The sequence below is a fragment of the Nipponia nippon genome, unplaced genomic scaffold, assembly GCF_047370975.1.
Source record: "Nipponia nippon isolate SJK-2023a ecotype South Korea unplaced genomic scaffold, ASM4737097v1 scaffold_28, whole genome shotgun sequence".
In the NCBI taxonomy this organism is placed as follows: Eukaryota; Metazoa; Chordata; class Aves; order Pelecaniformes; family Threskiornithidae; genus Nipponia; species Nipponia nippon.
Window position 1 is genome coordinate 3,103,831 of NW_028262345.1, and position 16,913 is coordinate 3,120,743.

At 57.5% G+C, this 16,913-nt stretch overlaps 1 protein-coding gene across 7 annotated transcripts in view; it reads right to left on the reverse strand.

Moving 5' to 3' along the window:
• Window positions 1-16,913, reverse strand: part of IGSF9B (immunoglobulin superfamily member 9B) — a 43,299-nt gene that overhangs the window by 15,590 nt on the left and 10,796 nt on the right. For 5 of the 7 annotated variants that reach the window (XR_015706094.1, XM_087763483.1, XM_087763482.1 and 2 more), the window contains exons 4-18: window positions 16,598-16,749; window positions 15,354-15,471; window positions 14,405-14,546; window positions 14,133-14,278; window positions 11,549-11,691; window positions 10,518-10,658; window positions 9,056-9,172; window positions 7,309-7,401; window positions 7,058-7,208; window positions 6,580-6,703; window positions 3,518-3,693; window positions 2,699-2,925; window positions 2,453-2,537; window positions 886-1,047; window positions 82-127 (exon numbers count right to left, since the gene is read on the reverse strand). Coding sequence is in view for 6 of the 7 variants with exons in the window: in XM_087763483.1 (XP_087619609.1) it covers window positions 82-127; window positions 886-1,047; window positions 2,453-2,537; window positions 2,699-2,925; window positions 3,518-3,693; window positions 6,580-6,703; window positions 7,058-7,208; window positions 7,309-7,401; window positions 9,056-9,172; window positions 10,518-10,658; window positions 11,549-11,691; window positions 14,133-14,278; window positions 14,405-14,546; window positions 15,354-15,471; window positions 16,598-16,749 (2,023 nt within the window). In the remaining variant the exon portion in view is untranslated. The remainder of the gene's footprint in view (window positions 1-81; window positions 128-885; window positions 1,048-2,452; window positions 2,538-2,698; window positions 2,926-3,517; window positions 3,694-6,579; window positions 6,704-7,057; window positions 7,209-7,308; window positions 7,402-9,055; window positions 9,173-10,517; window positions 10,659-11,548; window positions 11,692-14,132; window positions 14,279-14,404; window positions 14,547-15,353; window positions 15,472-16,597; window positions 16,750-16,913) is intronic. The other 2 variants (XM_087763481.1, XM_087763485.1) reach the window with 1 other exon arrangement.

The window sequence follows — 16,913 nt, forward strand, 5'->3', positions numbered from 1 at the left end:
CATGTGAGCCTTGCGACAACTGTAGGAAGGAGGCACCTTGAAGACCCACAGCCTGGTGCCACATCTAAGACAGATACTTACGGGGACTCCAAACTCTTCCTGCAGTGGGTTATCGAGAGAGGAGGGTCTGGAAGAGAACAAAAAGGGGAAAGAAGAGAGAACGCTAAGGAGGCGCAACACGACAGAGATAAGACAAACTCAGTATCAAGACAACAAAAGACACTCAACAAGAGGCCAAGGTTTCATTGCTCCAGTGCTTTAATGGTTGCTGACAACAAACAGCTCCCGTCACAGGGTCCTGCCCATCCTGCTGCCGCAGTCTCACAGGCTAGAGGAGAAGGAGCCGATTCCCCTGCCCTCTCCAGCTCCCCAGCCACCCTTTTCCCTACCGGCCGCTCCTGCATGGCGACTGCAGTCCCAGCTTTCGGGAAGCAGAGCGGCAGGGTCTCCTTTGCGGGGGTCTTCTCTAGCCTAGTGCGGCCGTCGGGCACTGCCCGCTCCAGGCTGGGCAGAGCTGGGCAGGAAACAGCTGGAGAGCCCAGCTCCGGGGGGACCTCGAGGAGGTGAGCGGTCCCCCCCATCTCTGGCCCAGAGGACACCCCAGCCCTAAACCCCCGGTTCTAGGAGTTATCACCACACGAGAGCGCTCCCTGGGAAATCCCAGGCTAGTTTCTCTGTCGCCTCTTCACCCACCCTGCCTCTCCCGCTCCCGACCACGGGCGCTTTCAGGCACAGCCGAGGGATGAAGTCAGGGCTTCACCTGAGGACGCGCACAGACGGAAGAAGAGACAGACAGGGAAGAAGGTTACCACCACAACACAACCAGGGAGGAGAAATGAGGAGGAGGCGGGAGGGAGGAAGGAAGCACACCGGGGACGGGCTCACCTTTCTTGCGCTTGAGCTTGCGTTTGCGTTGCTTGTTGACGAAGCAGGCGGCGAGTGTGCTGAAGAGGATGGCAGCAGCCAGGAAGCAGATGGTGGCAACGATGCCAGCCAGCACTGGGCGGGCTAGACCCTCATCCGTCACGTCAGGCGGAGGGAATACGTCTGGGGGAAAAACACGATAATTAGGTGTTATGCACACACCCCTGCCTGCTGCCTTCCCCAGGGACCTACCACAGCGTGAAGGCAACTGGTACCAGGAATGATAATCTCTAAGTAAAGACCCTGCTGCTGCCAGCCCAGCCCACCTGGCTGCTGCAGGCCACTGCCAAGGGATTTAGCGACCTTGCACCAGATAAACCTTTTTGCCTTAGCTGATGGACCCCCAGGGAAGAAGCCTCCATGCCACACAAATACACATTCATGTACACGCGCACACAACTGCACCAAACCTGCAGTTATCTCCCAGCCCAATAACCCGCTGCAGCTCAGGCTGTAGCAGCATAAGGTATTTTCCCCGTGCATCAGTGCAACATACTTCAGCTCTTCAATGAAAACTGGGCTCCGAACCCTCATCACACCCCTTCGCTAACCACAAATGCATCTGAACCATAAGCAGACCTCAGCTGCAGCTACCTGCAGATGCAAACCCTGCACACACCAGCGCTCCTGCCGTGCACTCACACGCGGGGTCAGCGCTCATTCGCCTGCTGGGAGCACCGGCTTTCAGCCTGGGAGGGCAGCCGCCTGGGGCTGGGGTGCACACAAACCCTGCGGGCCTTGCCAAATCCCATCAGAAAAATTGTGCGAGAGGAGCAAGGGCAGGCAAGCAGGCTGCCTGCAGCAAAAGCAGGCTCTCCGCACCGCGCCGGCACCACTTGGGGGCAGAGAGAGACCGCTGCATTCCTGCGTGCAGCAGAGCTGGGTGGCTCCTCGGCTTTTCCATAAAAGCCATAAAAGCAGGGTTTGCTGCATCCCCATCTTCTCCTGCTGCCCTTACCCTCCCTATTGCAATCACATACCCTCACCTGTCCCTTGCTCGGAGAGCATCCTCCGAGCTGGACCGGGGTGCAGGGTACGTGCGCAAGCTGCAGCATGTTGCAGTCTCCTGTTGCAAAGCTTTTTTCCCCTTGGACTCTGCACTGCAGTGCTACGTTTCCCTCTCTGCACCTTTCATTCCCATTTCCATGCTGCGCAGCGCCTGGTCGGAGCTTTGTTCTCCGGGCACCCCACAGAGCCGAGATGTGCTGCCACTCTGCACCAACGGATGCCCGACAATACCGCGCTCCGCGGTAAGGACTAAATGGGGCGGTTTGTCCTTGCCCGCTCCGAGTGCCTCTGGTCCGTTTGCATCGGGAGGCAGCACGGGGACAGCAGCGTGCCCAGGACACTGATCATAACCGTGTGCCCATCAGCCCAGCTCGCAGCCCGAGCATCTCGGGCAAAAGCACAAAACCAGCCATTGCTGTTGTAAGCAAGTACTGATGTACGACCTGAGCGCTAGCTCAGGTACCTGCAGAAGCAGAGATGCTCCCACATGCTGGGGGTAGAAGAAGGAGCCACCCCTTACCTGTACTGGACACGCCAGCAACGTTGCTGGGTTCGCTGATGAGATCCTGCATGACCGCCAGGACCCGGAACTCATACCAGGTGTCCTGAAACACCAAGCACATCCGTCAGGTCCCCCACCACAGCCTCCAACCTTGCCCAGCTGCTTGAAGACCCCAGCACGGGGACCGAGCCACCCCAAAAGCTTCTCCAGAGCTGCAGCAGACAGTGCAACACCAGAGGTATAGTGTGGGCAGCCCCTGCTTACCTGGGACAAGTCCTTGGCAAAAAACTCGTTCTCGGTCCCCGGGATGCCATCGTCCAAGATCTCCCACCTCTCTGCGATGCGGAACTCCATGATGTAGCGGTCAATGGGGAAGCTGTGGTTAGCGGGAGGAAGCCACGACAAGAGGACTCCTTGCTGTGTCCGGTTGGCTGTTAGGCACCTCGGTGGGGTAACCAACACCAGAGGCTCTGGAGTTGTTACAGGGAATGCTGGAGACAGAGCAGACGGGACAGGGACACCTTTGAGATGGGAAGCACAGAGGATGCTCTCCCACATGTGCCCCATCGGTGGCCGACGGGCCACCACAGCAGCAGCAGTTCCCACCTTCCAGGAGTTTAGGGCACGTCTCGGGCATGTGCTCTCTTATCTCAGAGATACAAAAGTGGCTTTCCAAAAAGCAGGGGACTAATGATGCAGTGACTCCAAGAAAAGGGGCACAGCATTAGAAAACCTCCTGCTTCCTCCCAGCCCTGCCTGAGACAGCCCCAAAGCTGGGTACCCCAAGGTACCAGCGCAAGGCCCCTTGCGTTAGCCCTGCTCTGAGCTGTACCCAAGTGAGTACCGTTCTCCCATGCTATCTCCTAGGACAAGCTTTCAGGGGCCTCATGCATCCTGCAAAGTCTACAAGCTTCATCCAGGACCCTCCACAAACTGTCTTCTACGCAGCTGGAAACTATCGCTGCTGATTGCCATCTCCATCCCCAGCAGACAGGACACATGGACCAAGGCAAAAGGCCACTTCTCCCCACGGACCTCCTGAATCCCTTCCCCCTCCTCCCCCTGTGCCCATGGAGGACCTACCTAGAGTGTTCACAGTGACCACCTCACTGAAGGAGCTAGTACCCAGCTTGTTTTGAGCCAAGACACTGAACTGGTATGCAGTCTCTGGTTCCAAGGTATCCACCAGTAGCCAACTGGAACCAGCTGGCACAGGGAGAGATAGCCAGTCGTGGGGGCCAAACTGGGCTCTCTTCATCCTGCCAAGAGAAAAGGGAGCATTCTCAGGGAAGGTGCCTTCGACAGGGAGGACAAAGAGGCAGCATTAACGTCTCGAGCGAAAATGGAGCTTTCCTGAGCAATGGTTTGGTTTGACAGCAGCGATGTGTATGGACATGGGGCAGCCACTCGCCACCCAAGAGCTGGCTGGGGGATGGCGCACACGAGGACTGCCAGGCACAGGGCACCATCCCGTTGTGCCACACCAGCATCCACTGGCTCATACGGACACTGCCACCGGCCCTCCCCTCTGCCGTGCACCACCGGCGCTCCCTGAGCAGGTCAGGGACAAAAGCAGTGCCAACAGCCCTGCTCTGAGGTTATCTCCGTCAGATTCCCATGGGCAAAAGTGGAAGCTGGCACATTTTTACTCCGGTGAGTGCTGCAAAGGGGACGGCTGGAGCAGGACATGGGCCCTGTTCCCATTTATACCTTGACAGCTCCTGAGCCAGAGCCAAGTCTTCCCTCAGCTGTAGCCCTGTACATGCAATCCCACAAGAGACATTTAACTAAATCACCATTCTTGCCATATTTGTACAAGTTGGGGGCTGCCAGCACAGCCCAGGGCATAACTCGGGGTTTGGCAGTGCAGCAAAGGCACTTGCAGGGAGTGCAGGACACAGCCTTTCTGCTGCGGTCTAACCCACAAACCCAGGGTGAAAAAAGCTCCCAGAGCTCTCCCAGTGCGACCCCAGCACACACGAGCGTGCGGCCACCTCCACCAGCCATAACCTTGCCGAGAGGCACCACGGTGAAAGAGCCTCATGTCCCAAAGCAGCATCACCGTGCTGCAATGATATTGCAAGGATCGGTGCTCATGTTAGAGAGACACTCTAGGGAGTCCCAGCCCTTGGCTGCAGGTTTCGGTGGTGTCCGCAGAGGATTTGGGAGGGATTACTGCAGACTGTCTGTTCTGCATAGGTAAGTGAGCATATCTGTAGCCGCTGGCATACAGCCAGGTAAATCCACCGAGTAGGAAGTAAAAGATGGAGCAAAGACAAATAATGCCGCTGGAAAGGGAGCAAAAGGTGAGGCAGGAGAAGCAGCAGCAAGCTATGGCAACAAGCAAGTCGGCGGAGAGCCATGCATGTGCAGCGTGCCTCCACCAAACCGAGCGGCTGTGGGCAGGAAAACCTCTGTATCACCACGGCTCCGGCTGGGACTACAGCTCCCAGGATCCCCTGCCGCCGCAGCAGAGGCACGGAGGGCAGTGGAGCAGCCCTTCGCCTGGTGCGGGTTCCCTGCAGCATTTAACCCCACCACCTTCGCATCCCTTCTCCGCAGCGCTGCTACAGGCAGGCACGCAACGGCAAGGGGCTGAGGATGGGGAGAGCAAAGGGTAAATGCGGCACTAATTGCTCCCGGGGACAGGAGACCACCCTTGCCAAGGGACAGCCCATACGCAGGCGGGATGCTGCGGTGGCCCTCACCGTCCCTGGGGAGCGGGGTTTGCATTTCCAGCATCAACAACCGCAGAAGCGGGAGGAGAGCATGAACTCCATGGGAGGCGAAGCCATGTTTTGCTTGAGCATCTCATAGCCACAGCAGGGAGGAAAACGCACGGATGGCCAGCTCTCCAGACGGCACTAGATAGCCCAGTACCATCCCAGATCCCTGGTCCCAGGGAGCAGCGCAGCCCCAGGACTCACACCCTACAGACAGGGCAAGACAGGTCTCTGCCTCCCTACTCCCAGGTCCCCACAGCACCCTGTAAATTCCCTAAGGCAAGCTTGGTGCAAACACCCTTCCCTGCCGCTAGCTGCTGGTGTGGGGTCTGGAAAAGCCTTGGGGAGGCAGGAACCCAGCAGCAGGTTGCAGAGCAAGAGCAGCAGCTCCCTCCAAGGTCAGCCACGTCTCCAGAGCAGAGAGGTTTAACCACTCCTTCCCAAGGACATTTTCATCAGAGCAAGGTCTGCACCGCTCCACTCGCTCCCTCCTTTCTCCCCTCTGCTCACTCCATTCTTTCTTCTTTCCATCTCCCGACAGACTGTCCAGCCCCACCCCGCGAGCATCCAGCCTCGGGCTGGAGCAGAGCAGAAATCATTACAGGCAGCGTCTACCCTGTCTCCGCTCTATCAGCAGCCTCCATCGGGGCAAATTAAAGCAAGGAAGAAAAGAGAGCGAGAAGAAAGGCCGAAGAACGCCAGCCCTAGAACTGCGAACAGAAGGCCACGTTTGCAAGGACGGCTCTTCAGAAGAGGAAGATAAGTGCAGAGCCCAAAGAAAATCTCGACCTCGCTGCAGCTCCATTTCACCCTCCCTTACCCCAGGGAAAGCCGGCAGGGCCGAGCCCGGCCCCATTGCAGGAAGGTGGGATGCGCCCACTGGCTTTGGGTGCCAGGTAGCACAGGAGCAATGGGAGCAGAGCCCCACGAGGCTCAGCCCCGGCCAACATCTCACAGTGCCTGGCCGTGAACTCAGCTGGGATTTAACCACCAGCAGGGAGCTACAGAGCAAGGAGAGATAATTTCTGCTTAGTCACAGCTCTTCCAGGACGCACTCTATAAAGGTTGCATTTTCCATCCTCTCCCTGGCTGTTAAGCTTCATAAACAGTTTATCTTGAAATTAGATGCTAGAGGCAAAGTTACATGAGTGCAAAGCATCTCCCTTGCACCATAAGCAGAACAAAACCCACTGGGGCAGACGGAGATACTGGCTAGCACAGAAGGGAGAAGAAACACGGGAACTACATGATCCCACCACCACCCGTCTCTCCAAGGTACCGAACGGGAGCTCAGCCCCGCAATGCCCATAGGCACCGAGCTGGGCACGCTGCCCTCACCACCCTCCTCCCCCCCGCTGCTCGAAGCTCGGGTCGGCTAGGAAGGAAAAGAAGCAGAGAGCAAAGCATGCCGGGATGACTCACAGAGGGCCGTACCAAACTGAGAAAGTCTGCTCATATCCACCGTCGTAGCCGGGCTCCCAGGAGACGTTGGCTGAGGTCATGGCGACCACAACGTGCACGCTGGTTGGGGCGTGAGGGCTTGTGCCTGCGGACAGAGATGGAGGGGATGAAGGGGAGCAAGACCACGTGCCAGACGGCAAAGGCAAGGGGGGCTGGAAGGGGTCTGCTTCCAGCCGTGATTTGAGGGGACTCCTCTTTCACCAAGCAAAGGCCACCTGCAATTTCTGCTAGAAATAGCAGCAGGACAGCTGTGTCCACAGGCGGCCAAAATAACAGAGCAGAAAAAGGCAGCACCACTGGTAAATACGATTTAAAGGAGACACTGCTTTTCATGGGAAACATCCCCATCTCCTGCCTTGCCAACACGCTGCCTTGGGGACCCTACCCAGGGACCCGCCACCGTCCGTCCCCGAGGACCCGTCCCCTGCCCTGCCCGTACCTACGACGGTAAGGTGGGTGCTGGCAGTAATGCTTGCGACGACGTTGGTGGCGACGCACTCCCACTCGCCGTGGTCGTCCTTGCCGAGGGAGCGGATCTGCAGGGTGCCGCCTGGCAGCGTGTTGTGCTTGCTCCTGCTGGGCTTCCCTACCTTGGGCAAGGAGCGGGGGGAGCCGGGCAAGGAGAGAAAAAACACAACTCAGAAGCAGGTTGTAGGGAAGGGCGAGGCGGCAGCGGGGTCACTAAGCTACCTGCACGGCCCAGGGGACACCGCCGGCCACCGGCAAGGGATCTGGTCTCTCCGGTCGTGGCAAGGCAGCCGGTTCCCCCGTTTTCGAGAGGACCTGGCGGGGCAACGCGAGAGGCATGCGTCAGGGAGGCTGATGCTCAGCACTCACACACAAGCGGAAAACCCCACAGCACTCACATGGACACTGAGCCCTGCGCCAGGGCTCAACCTCCAGCATCCAAAGCTGAAACCGCTGTGAGGAAGGTGCACCGGCCACCCCCGGCAAACACCCGCCTGCCCCAGGAGATGCCCAAACCGCCCCTCAGCCTCAGCCAGCGGCAGAGGAGAGGCAGGACCCTTCACATCAGAGGTCTGGGCAGCAAGGGCCCCATGGGGACGCAGGAGGATGGCGTGCGTGGAGGTGCCCGGGAGCTCTCAAGTCAAGCAGAAAGATGGATCTTGTAACAACTCATGTCTACGTCCAGCCGCCAAAGTAGTGCAAATCCCACGTTGTCCTGAGTCCTCTTCAGCTGTTCTGCACGCAGAGGTCTCTGCCGATCAACACCAGGACCCACAGTTCAATGCCATGCAGGATGAGCAGAGGAGCGGACGGGCACATGGGGTTACCAGTGCCAAGCCCAAGTCTTCAGGAGTCCTTCAAGAGACTGGTCAGCACTGGTGGGCTGATGGGGAGCGAGGGAGCTTGCTTTTGCCACTGGGAAACTGAGCCCAGCCCAAGCCAACCCTGACTGGAGTTGGGGGGGATAAGGCCAGAGTCATGACATGAGGAGGACCGCCAGAAGGCACAAGAGGGGTTGGAAAGAAACCTGAATAAGAATGGTGAGGGCAGGGGAAAGAAAAATAAGATGGAGAAAAAGACTAAAAGGCCAACAAGTTTTAGGCAGGTCACTTGCAATCTGTGCAAGTCATGGTCCTCCTTGTGCTGCTAAAAGGAACTCAAAAAGATTCAGCATCTCACACCGCAAGGACTGAGGACAGTGCCCACTGGACGACACAGGGACCCCGCTGACTCTCAGGCGCCCCAAGAAGGGGACGAGAGGCTTGGAGATAAGATCCTGACAGGGGGACAAAGAGCCCAGGACGTCCCCTGCACAGTGGCTTTCCTACGGGAGGGAGCAGTGAAGGTGGGAAGCGAAGGGAAGGCTGGAGGAGGACTGGCAAGCCCTGGTTGCTCCCAGGCTGTGCCATCATGCCAGATCCTACCCTGCTGTGCACAGAGGGGCATCCTGAAATCATTGTGTCCAGTCCGGCATCATTAAAACAGCTTCTTCCCAGGGTCTTCAAAGTCATGGGGCAGCAAAGCAGCTGCTGACTGGTCCAGCCCCTCGCCAAAATGCAGCCGAGACACCCCCGGACATGCTCTGGTGGCACGTCCCCTCCCGCCATAGGAGGTCCGTGCCACAAGAACGGCATCGCCGGGGCTGCCACGTCCTGCCAGTGACCACCTCGCAGGCGGGCAAGGAGGAGGCTGTCCTGCGGGCAGTGCCGGCGAGGAAGAGGAGGGGGCCAGGGCGGGGGCAGCGCTCAGCTTTGCAGATGCTGCCGTGACAGTTTCACGGGATTAAGGCACTCGGTGGCCACAAGCCGGGCTTCCCCCACCCACCTGCGGGACAGGACAGCAGTGGCTCAGCCCAAAGCGAAGCAGCTGTACCTGCAGTTTGTTCTTACCGGGACAGAGTGTGGCTTCTCTGTCTGCAATATTCACCAAAAGCCAAAGGCACTGCAGATTTGTCTGGCAGGCCGGGTACCTTTCTCCAGGCGATGATGGGAAAGGGGTCTCCGGCAGCAGCGCAAGGAATCAACAGCTCCCTCCCTGCCTCCTGTCTGTACTCCCAGCCTGGTAGCACCGTGAAATAGGGGGGGTCCTGCCAAGGCAAAAGGCAAGGAGCATCAACCCACGCCAAGTCCCACCACACGCAAGCGGCTCCCCACACCCAAACCCAGCCCTTTTCCAAAACAAATGAATCACCAGTTTGGGTAAGGTTGAGGCATTGCAAGGAAAGCTGCGGCAGAGAGCGTGCGCTAAGGAGGCTCTATGGTACACCAAATTATACACTCGGAGGGAAGTTTTTTCGAAAGAGCTGCTGCACTAGGGCATCTTGTTTAAGTTTTAAGGAGGTAAACAGGAAAAAAACCCACCCACATCGCATCAGACACCAACCTGCATCGACTCTGCAGCCGTCTTAGCGGATGCATGTGTCTGAGACACAAAGCGTTATCATGTGAACCTCGGCGAGACACCATGAATCACCGCCGCTCACAGGCACAGGACTTTTTGTTCAGGGAAGGAAGAAGCAGCAGCTCCCACCCCAGCCACGATGATAACTGCGCTGGGAGCCCAGCGCGCCTCAGGCTTCACACATGGCAAGAGCACGCAGAGCGTCTCTAGAGCTCAAATCACCCGTTTATTAACATCCTCTGTGAACCCAAGCCCAGGTCAGCAGGGCTAAGTGTTTTGTTGGCAAAAAGGCCATCCCAGGGACGTGTTTCCTCAAACTACCCTGGTGCAGCACTACCAAAGCCTTATACTCATCATACAGCGGCTGTGGCCCAGTCTGTGCCAAAACCCATGCCACCGCTCCGGTGGGGCATTTCCAGCTGCGCCAGGCAGGGTGCACTCAGGGTTTGCCTGTCCCGGGGGGGAAGCACGCCTCCGATCGCAGCACAGACGCACCTTCGCGCTCAAGCCTCTGCTGTTCCCCTTCCAGGATGCTTGCAAGGGCCCGCGTTTGCCTTTCTCAGCACAAGTAAGAGACAAGGCTCAGAGCAAGAGGCAATAGGTTTTTGCTAAGGAAAGTCATGTAGGTGGAAAAGCGGACTAGTTTGGGGGCACAGAGCCCTTCCTCAGGTCACTTCCTAAAGAAGCACTCAGAAAAGCAATGCAAAACCTCAATTTCTGCACAGAATTAACCAACAAATAAGCAGCACGGGAGAAAAAAAAAAACCACTACCTCATCTTCCCTTGCAGCACTGGGCTGAAGAGGAAGGCAGAACAAGTGGCATGCACATTGCAAAATCCATATTCAAAAAGCTTAACTACAGCGTAAGATGCCTCCACAGAGCTCCCACACGTTCGCACCCCCTGGCCTGGGACTCCAGCACCCCGCACAACCCCAGGAGCTCCTCTCGGCATGGGACCAGCCCATGGGAAGACAAACCTGCGGCACAGATCTGCCAGCTGCAGAGCGAGGATTTTAGCAGGCAAATTACCTTCAGTACCAGTCGGGCAGGGGGAGACTGGCCCATCGTACCCAGGGCGTTATAAGGCACACAGGTGTAAGTGCCGAGAGCATCTTCGGTTGCCTCCTCTATCCGGATCGACCCGTCTTCCAGCAGGTTCCAGCCAGTATACTGCAGCGGTGAGAAAGAGGGAGCTGACTTATCCTACACCCACCACAGCTTATTATTTTGCCTTCAGCCAAGCCCCACTCCTAAGCTCAGGGCAGCTGTCACGTCCCCGAGAGATGCCCAGTTCAATTCCCAGCACCCAAGCCATCTCCTCAACTGCAGAGAGAGGAAACGTGGGCAAGATCAGCCCATCCAAATGCAGCCCTCCCGGGAAGGGATGCCCTGCTCTGTACGCACCCAACGACAGGCAGGTTTATCCTGCAGCTGCTCTCCTCCATACACACAGCCAGGCTTCTTCAAGTAGCCCAAAAGATTTAACATCAGAATCTATCATACCCTAAGTAAAACTTGTCCTGGTGGCACCAAGGAGACAACTCCACCCAAGGGGCTGAGTGCACCAAGGGCCAGGAACCCACAGCAGCAACAGGCTTAAATGGAATTAAAACTGTGGATCGTTAATATTTAAGCAAAAAAATTTAAAATACTGAGCGTTCTCTTTAAATATTTAATGGCTAATATCCTTGCTCAGACTATCAAACCGCGATTATAGGAAGACAGAGACTTGTTAAAAGGGTCTTTTAACCATCAGTTGCCATTGGGAAAAAAAAAAAAAAACAGGGCCATCAGGAGGTCACATTAGAGGGCTGCAGGCATTGGGTCTGGGAGACACGGCAGCGTGTCTACAGGCACCCTGGGCTCCACGCAAGAACCTGAATTAACTCTGCCCGCAGCAGCTAAGGAAAAGCAGAGTCATCCCACCCACAGGGCTGCTCCTCTCCTGACGGCGGGCTGGACCCGCAGGGTGCCCAGCGATGCCCACTGGCGCTTGCAGAGGATGCAAGGGTCCGAACCTCTCCACGCCCCCACGCATCCCTCCCTGGGCACTTCGTTACCTTCTCGATTCGCAGGGGACGTCCATCTTTGTTCCACTTGACCAGAGTGACCGGGGGCTCTGCCTCAACTGGGCAGCGGATGTATCCGTGTATCCCGATGGGAACGTAGATGACGGGGGGCATGTTCACCACACGGGCAGGATCTGGGAGAGCAGCACCACCACATTAGCACAGGGAAGGAGCCCATCTCTACCCCACCGCCTGGCTTCAGAGGATCTACATCACTTTTGTAATGAGTTCCAAACTGAAACACCACCTTGGCTCCCACAGGCTGTTATCTCCAGGCTTGCTACACACAGATCTGCTGTAATACTTGGCATCTCTGGGAGGCTTTACTCATGCCCAGGGTGTTCCTACCTGGGGCTCATTAAAAGCTGCAGTTAGGAAGAAACATTACATACGGCTGCTCTCACATCCACACCGACTTGTGTCCTGCTGAAGCGCAAGCTGCTCCATCACGCTCAGCCTGCGGGACACGTGCATGGTGTGGCGCACGCCCAGCAAGCCACCCGCCTGCCCTGCAGCCTGGTTCTGTGCACCAGCAATGAAAACTACTTCAACTCCCGAGCCTTAAAACACACCAACCAAGATGGGAGAAGGGATCCGTGGCCGGGCTGCCGTGAGCCCTTTACCTCCTATCTGTTTGTACTCGCAGCCCATGCCTCATCGAGGCTGGGTCGCATCGAGCATCAGCCACCTCCACCCTTTCCAACGGGATGCAAAAGCTTAAAAATACATACCTAACCCCCCTGCGCTGCACCACCCACGCAGCGAGGCGTCTCGCAATCCTCCAGTCTAGAATGTGTCATTAACAGTGCTTCTAAGAGCTTTTTAATTAAGTGCGAGTGGGTTGGAGAGAATCTAGACTTTCTTTAATAAGAAGCTTTTTTAAAAAAAGTTACCTTTAATAAGAAGAGAGAGTATTTCTACAATCTCGTCTAGACACCGGCAGCGTGAGGTTACGGGAAAATCCTGATGGGGCTTACACTGCATTAAGGGATGAATGCATTTTTTTGGGGTGCAGCATCCCTGCGCTGCTGACGCAAAAACGCAAAGCTGGGAGTAAAGATAAGGTGTTTAGGAGGAAGGGATGGAGGACAGCAAAAGCTACCCAGTTTGGGAGCTCTGCTCCCTCCCTGCAGAAACACGTAACCCCAACCGCTCCCCGAAACCTCGCACCCCCGGCAGCGGCACCGTAACCCAGATTGCCAAGCGCTGCATATGGAGTGGGCTTTACCCCCCCCCGCTTGACTCCACCTCTTAGGAAATGTAATCAAGGGCTTTGGCAGCGTGGGAGAGGGTAATGGGATGGAGCCTTTCACTACTAGGTCACTGGCTGGGGGCCAGCCTGGCTCACTAACAACCCAGAGCCGTGTCCCCATCCAACGGCTGCTTCGGTGGGTGGGAAGCCGCCCTCCCCGAGGCATCAACCCCCGTACAAATGAGAAGGTTTGCTCCGGAGGAAAGGGGTTTGCAGCACAGAAAGCCAAGCACACCTCCTTACACCAAAGCCTTGCAGGGTCCAGCAGATTGTCCAAACGCCATTTTTCCTGCCATTAGAACTATTTTTAACAGCTATCAGCCTTGACGAGTGGTCCTGGATTAGCGGCAGGGCAGATTTAATGGCCTGAGGCTGCACTCTTTCCCAAGAGCTGCCCAGCCAGGCACATCCAAGCCCCGAATCACGCCTCTGCCTGGGCACGGCACCGCTCACACCGTCCCCTTGCCCCTTCATCCATTCCCATAGGGGAAGCGATCGGACCTACCAGCCCTTCTCATAGCGGCTCCCTGCCAGCGTGGGGCTTCCCACTAACCAGCACTGGGTCTACAGGCAGCAGCTCTAAGGCAGCCTTCAAAACCCGAGTCGCGAGCCCACTTTGCTCAAGCCTGCCTTTCATTATAAAACAAAACAAAACCGCTGCAGTCTTTTACAGCAGAGCTATATTGCAATTGCGAGCGGCAGCAATTGAGGCCATTACTGTCGAATGCCACAGGCCGCCGGTGGCACACTACCCATTACCGCCTGGGGAACCCGAGAGAACAAGCGTGGGAAGCAACGCTCCTGCTACAGCCCCTTCTCCTCCGCTTGTTTAGATCAGTTACCGCCCGAAAAATATGACATGCAAAGCTACCGAGCTCACAGAAAAACCACGCCATGGGAACAAGCCCCCATAATAAATACCAAAAAAACACAAGCAGGTAGTTGAGACTGAGAGCCCTGACCCAGTGTTTCCCGGCCTGACACGACACAGCCGATGAGGACAGCATGCCAGTAGCAGCGGTGGGAAGATGCCCACCTAGTCAAAAACCACTCGTATCAAAGGTGGACACTGGTCCCAGCTGAGTGGTGCTACCCAGGATGCTCAGGCTATTTGCTTTCTTGGTGCCCACACCCTGCAAGCACACGTGGGATGCTCTCAGCCTTTTGCCGAGGATGACTGCATGCTCATCCAAGGCTGCCGTCACATCAACCCGAGCCTCCTAGTATCATACTGGGACGACAGAGCCTCTGGGGCTGCCTCAGAGATGGGTATTATCAATCCCAGCCCCATCCCTCAGGATCGGTCCCACTGCCAGCACTCACACTGCACTGTCAGGTAGGCAGAGGCTGATGGCGAGCGGCCCAGGCTGTTGCTGGGGATACAGGTGTATTTTCCAGCATCCTCTGGCTTGACACGGAAAATGATCAGTGTTCCGTCGATCAGGATCCGCACCCTCAACTTCAGGTCGCTGTGAGAGAAGAGAGGAGGAGGATCGCAGGGAGACCCAGGGGCAATGCCCACCCCATCGGTGGCCCCAGCACGATTTAGGTTGCAGGAGGAGGACGACACATCACCCTGCCAGCTGCAAACTCACTTCTTGAAGTAGACGTTCTCCTCCTCCCAGTACCACAGGTAGGTGAGGTTCCCGGGGTACGCCTCGGCCTGGCAGGTGAAGAGCGCATCCTGGGAGATGTTGACTGTGATGTTCTCCGGAGGGGAAACGATGAAGGGAGGTCCTGGAGGCAGGGAGAGAAAAGTGTCACCCCCACCAGTACAGGTGTCCCCACAAAGGTTGCTCAGGCTCAGTTCCATCACAGCATCGTTGGCTGGGAGCTGCTGGAGGGCTCCGGGGCAGAGCTGGCCCCAGTCCCCCGGGATTACAGGGCGCAGGGGCTGACCTCAAGGAGCACGGTGGCCCTGTTATTCCCAACCCTTTCCCCTAATCTGCAGCTTTGGGGAGGCAGCCCCGCGCCCATGGCATATGGCTCTGCTTCTCCCAGGGCACACGAGCTCATGCCTCTCTTCATCCCGAGCACGCTTCCAGGATCGCATCACCCGCGGGAAAAATCCAGGGGGAAAAGAGCAAACTGCTGGGAGCCGGCAGCAAGCGTCCACAGCTCACTGACACGGTGAAAGCGGAGCAGAGGACACCCCGCGCTCCTCTCTCCGCTGGTAGCTGTTGACCTAATTAAAGATTTATTTAATAAAAGAGGGAGCGAGGAGCAGGAGGCCTGCCATGCATCACCGCTATCTGACAAGGCGCTTTGTGACAGCCTCAATCTTTTCTCCGCTTCCCGAACAAAGACAAGCCGCCATTGGGGCCCAGCTGTTCATCGGCACGGCCGCTTCGGCACGGCCACTGCGGTGCCCCAATTAAGTGGATTCCTCCGTCCTACAAATGGGATGTGGAGCCACAAGGCAGCCAGCACGACGCGGCCCATGGAGTTGGGTCCACAGAGTTCCGTCCACGGAGCCCCCTCCCAGCCCCCTGGGGATGCCAGCAGCCAAGGACAAGGCGGAGAGGCTCGGGTGGAAGATCTCACCTTGAACAAGCAGGCGCGTGGTGTGCACAGCCTCCCCCTGGATGCTGTACGCCCGGCAGGTGTAGGCACCCCTGTCCTCCCGGCTGACGGAGAGCACCGTCAGGCTCCCGTCGCTCACCTGGGGACAACAAGGGGAGACCCTGGAGCGTGGGCAGGGACCCCCAGGGGGAAGCACCCTAGCCCCAGCTCAGCACCCTCCCCTCCCCGCTTCCCACAGCAGAGAGCCGCCGGCGCCTTTAGGGCCGGATGAGAAACGGGTTTCCCCGCTCTGCAAGACTTCGGATATTAATAAACCAACACACGCATTTCTGCTCGACGCCAAGGGGAAGGAAAAAAAAATAAAATAAATAAATAACCCTCACAACGTATTCATCTCCCGCAGAAATGACTGGCAGGCGGCAGACTCCAAACCACACCTGCCAAGCGCCCCAACACCATCAGTGCTTTACAAGGAGTGGGATGCCTCGCCGGAGCATCCCCTGCTCCCGCGGGACCAGCTCCACTGCTGGGGTGGGATATGAGGGGGAGACCCTGGCTCGGCCACCATCCTCCCCGTGGGGCCACCTCACAGCTGCGAGAGGAGCAGCTGAATTCCTCCCTGGGGACACAGCCGAGGAAGGACAGGCAATGGACCATCGCCCCTGGGGCAGCAGCTCCCCCATGCACAGGGAGTCCTGCTCCCAGTCAGGCTCCCCCCTCCCTGCCTCATTCTGCCTCATCCTTCTATTTCAATTAGTAACAAATGATTCCTAATTACTCTCATTAGTGCCTGCACTGATTCCAATGCCTGATTTACCAATTACAGCTCAAGGGGGAATCTCTGCTTGGGAGCCTCCAGGATGCAAAAAGGGTCCTGGGAGGGGTGTAAAGCCCTCCCTGCCCAAACCCTCCACTGCATCCATCCCTGCTCGGGGACACCACGTCCCCAGGCTGCAGCCCCCACCCCATCTCCGGGACCTGGCATAGCAACTGGCTCCCAGACAAAATTCCCCAGGGAGCAGCAGGGAATGAGGCTGCCCTAAATGCCCAGGGGGTCTCTAGCCTGTACCCAAGGGCAGGCAGCGTTAGAGGCTGCTGTTCAGCAGAGATGAGGAGGAGGGAAATGAGCATCTCGGCAAGAAGTGCTGAGAAAGCAGACCAGGCTCCAGGCACAGCAGAGCTGCCGCCACCGCGGTCCCGTCGATACCATCCCCGCCGGCGGGGTGCCCAGGAGCCCCCCGCAGCAGCCCCCGCCACCCACCTACCTGGTACTTGCCGTTGGCACCCAAAAGGTCTCCCTCTTTCAGCCAGGTGACGATGGGCTTGGGGTTGCCGAACGCCATGCAGGTCAAGGTGACACTGCTGCCTTCCTTTGCCTCTACGTACTGCGGCGGCGTCTCCGTGAAGGTGGGGGGAGCTGCGGGGCAGGGGAGACCACCGTGACCCCCCTGTTTAACCCACTGTGGGTCTGGGGGGCACGGGGACAGAGGGGAGGGTGCCACCTGCAAACGGGGGACACACCACACATCCCCACGGTGGGGCTGGGATCACCCCGGAGGTGAATGGGGCTCCAGGGACAAC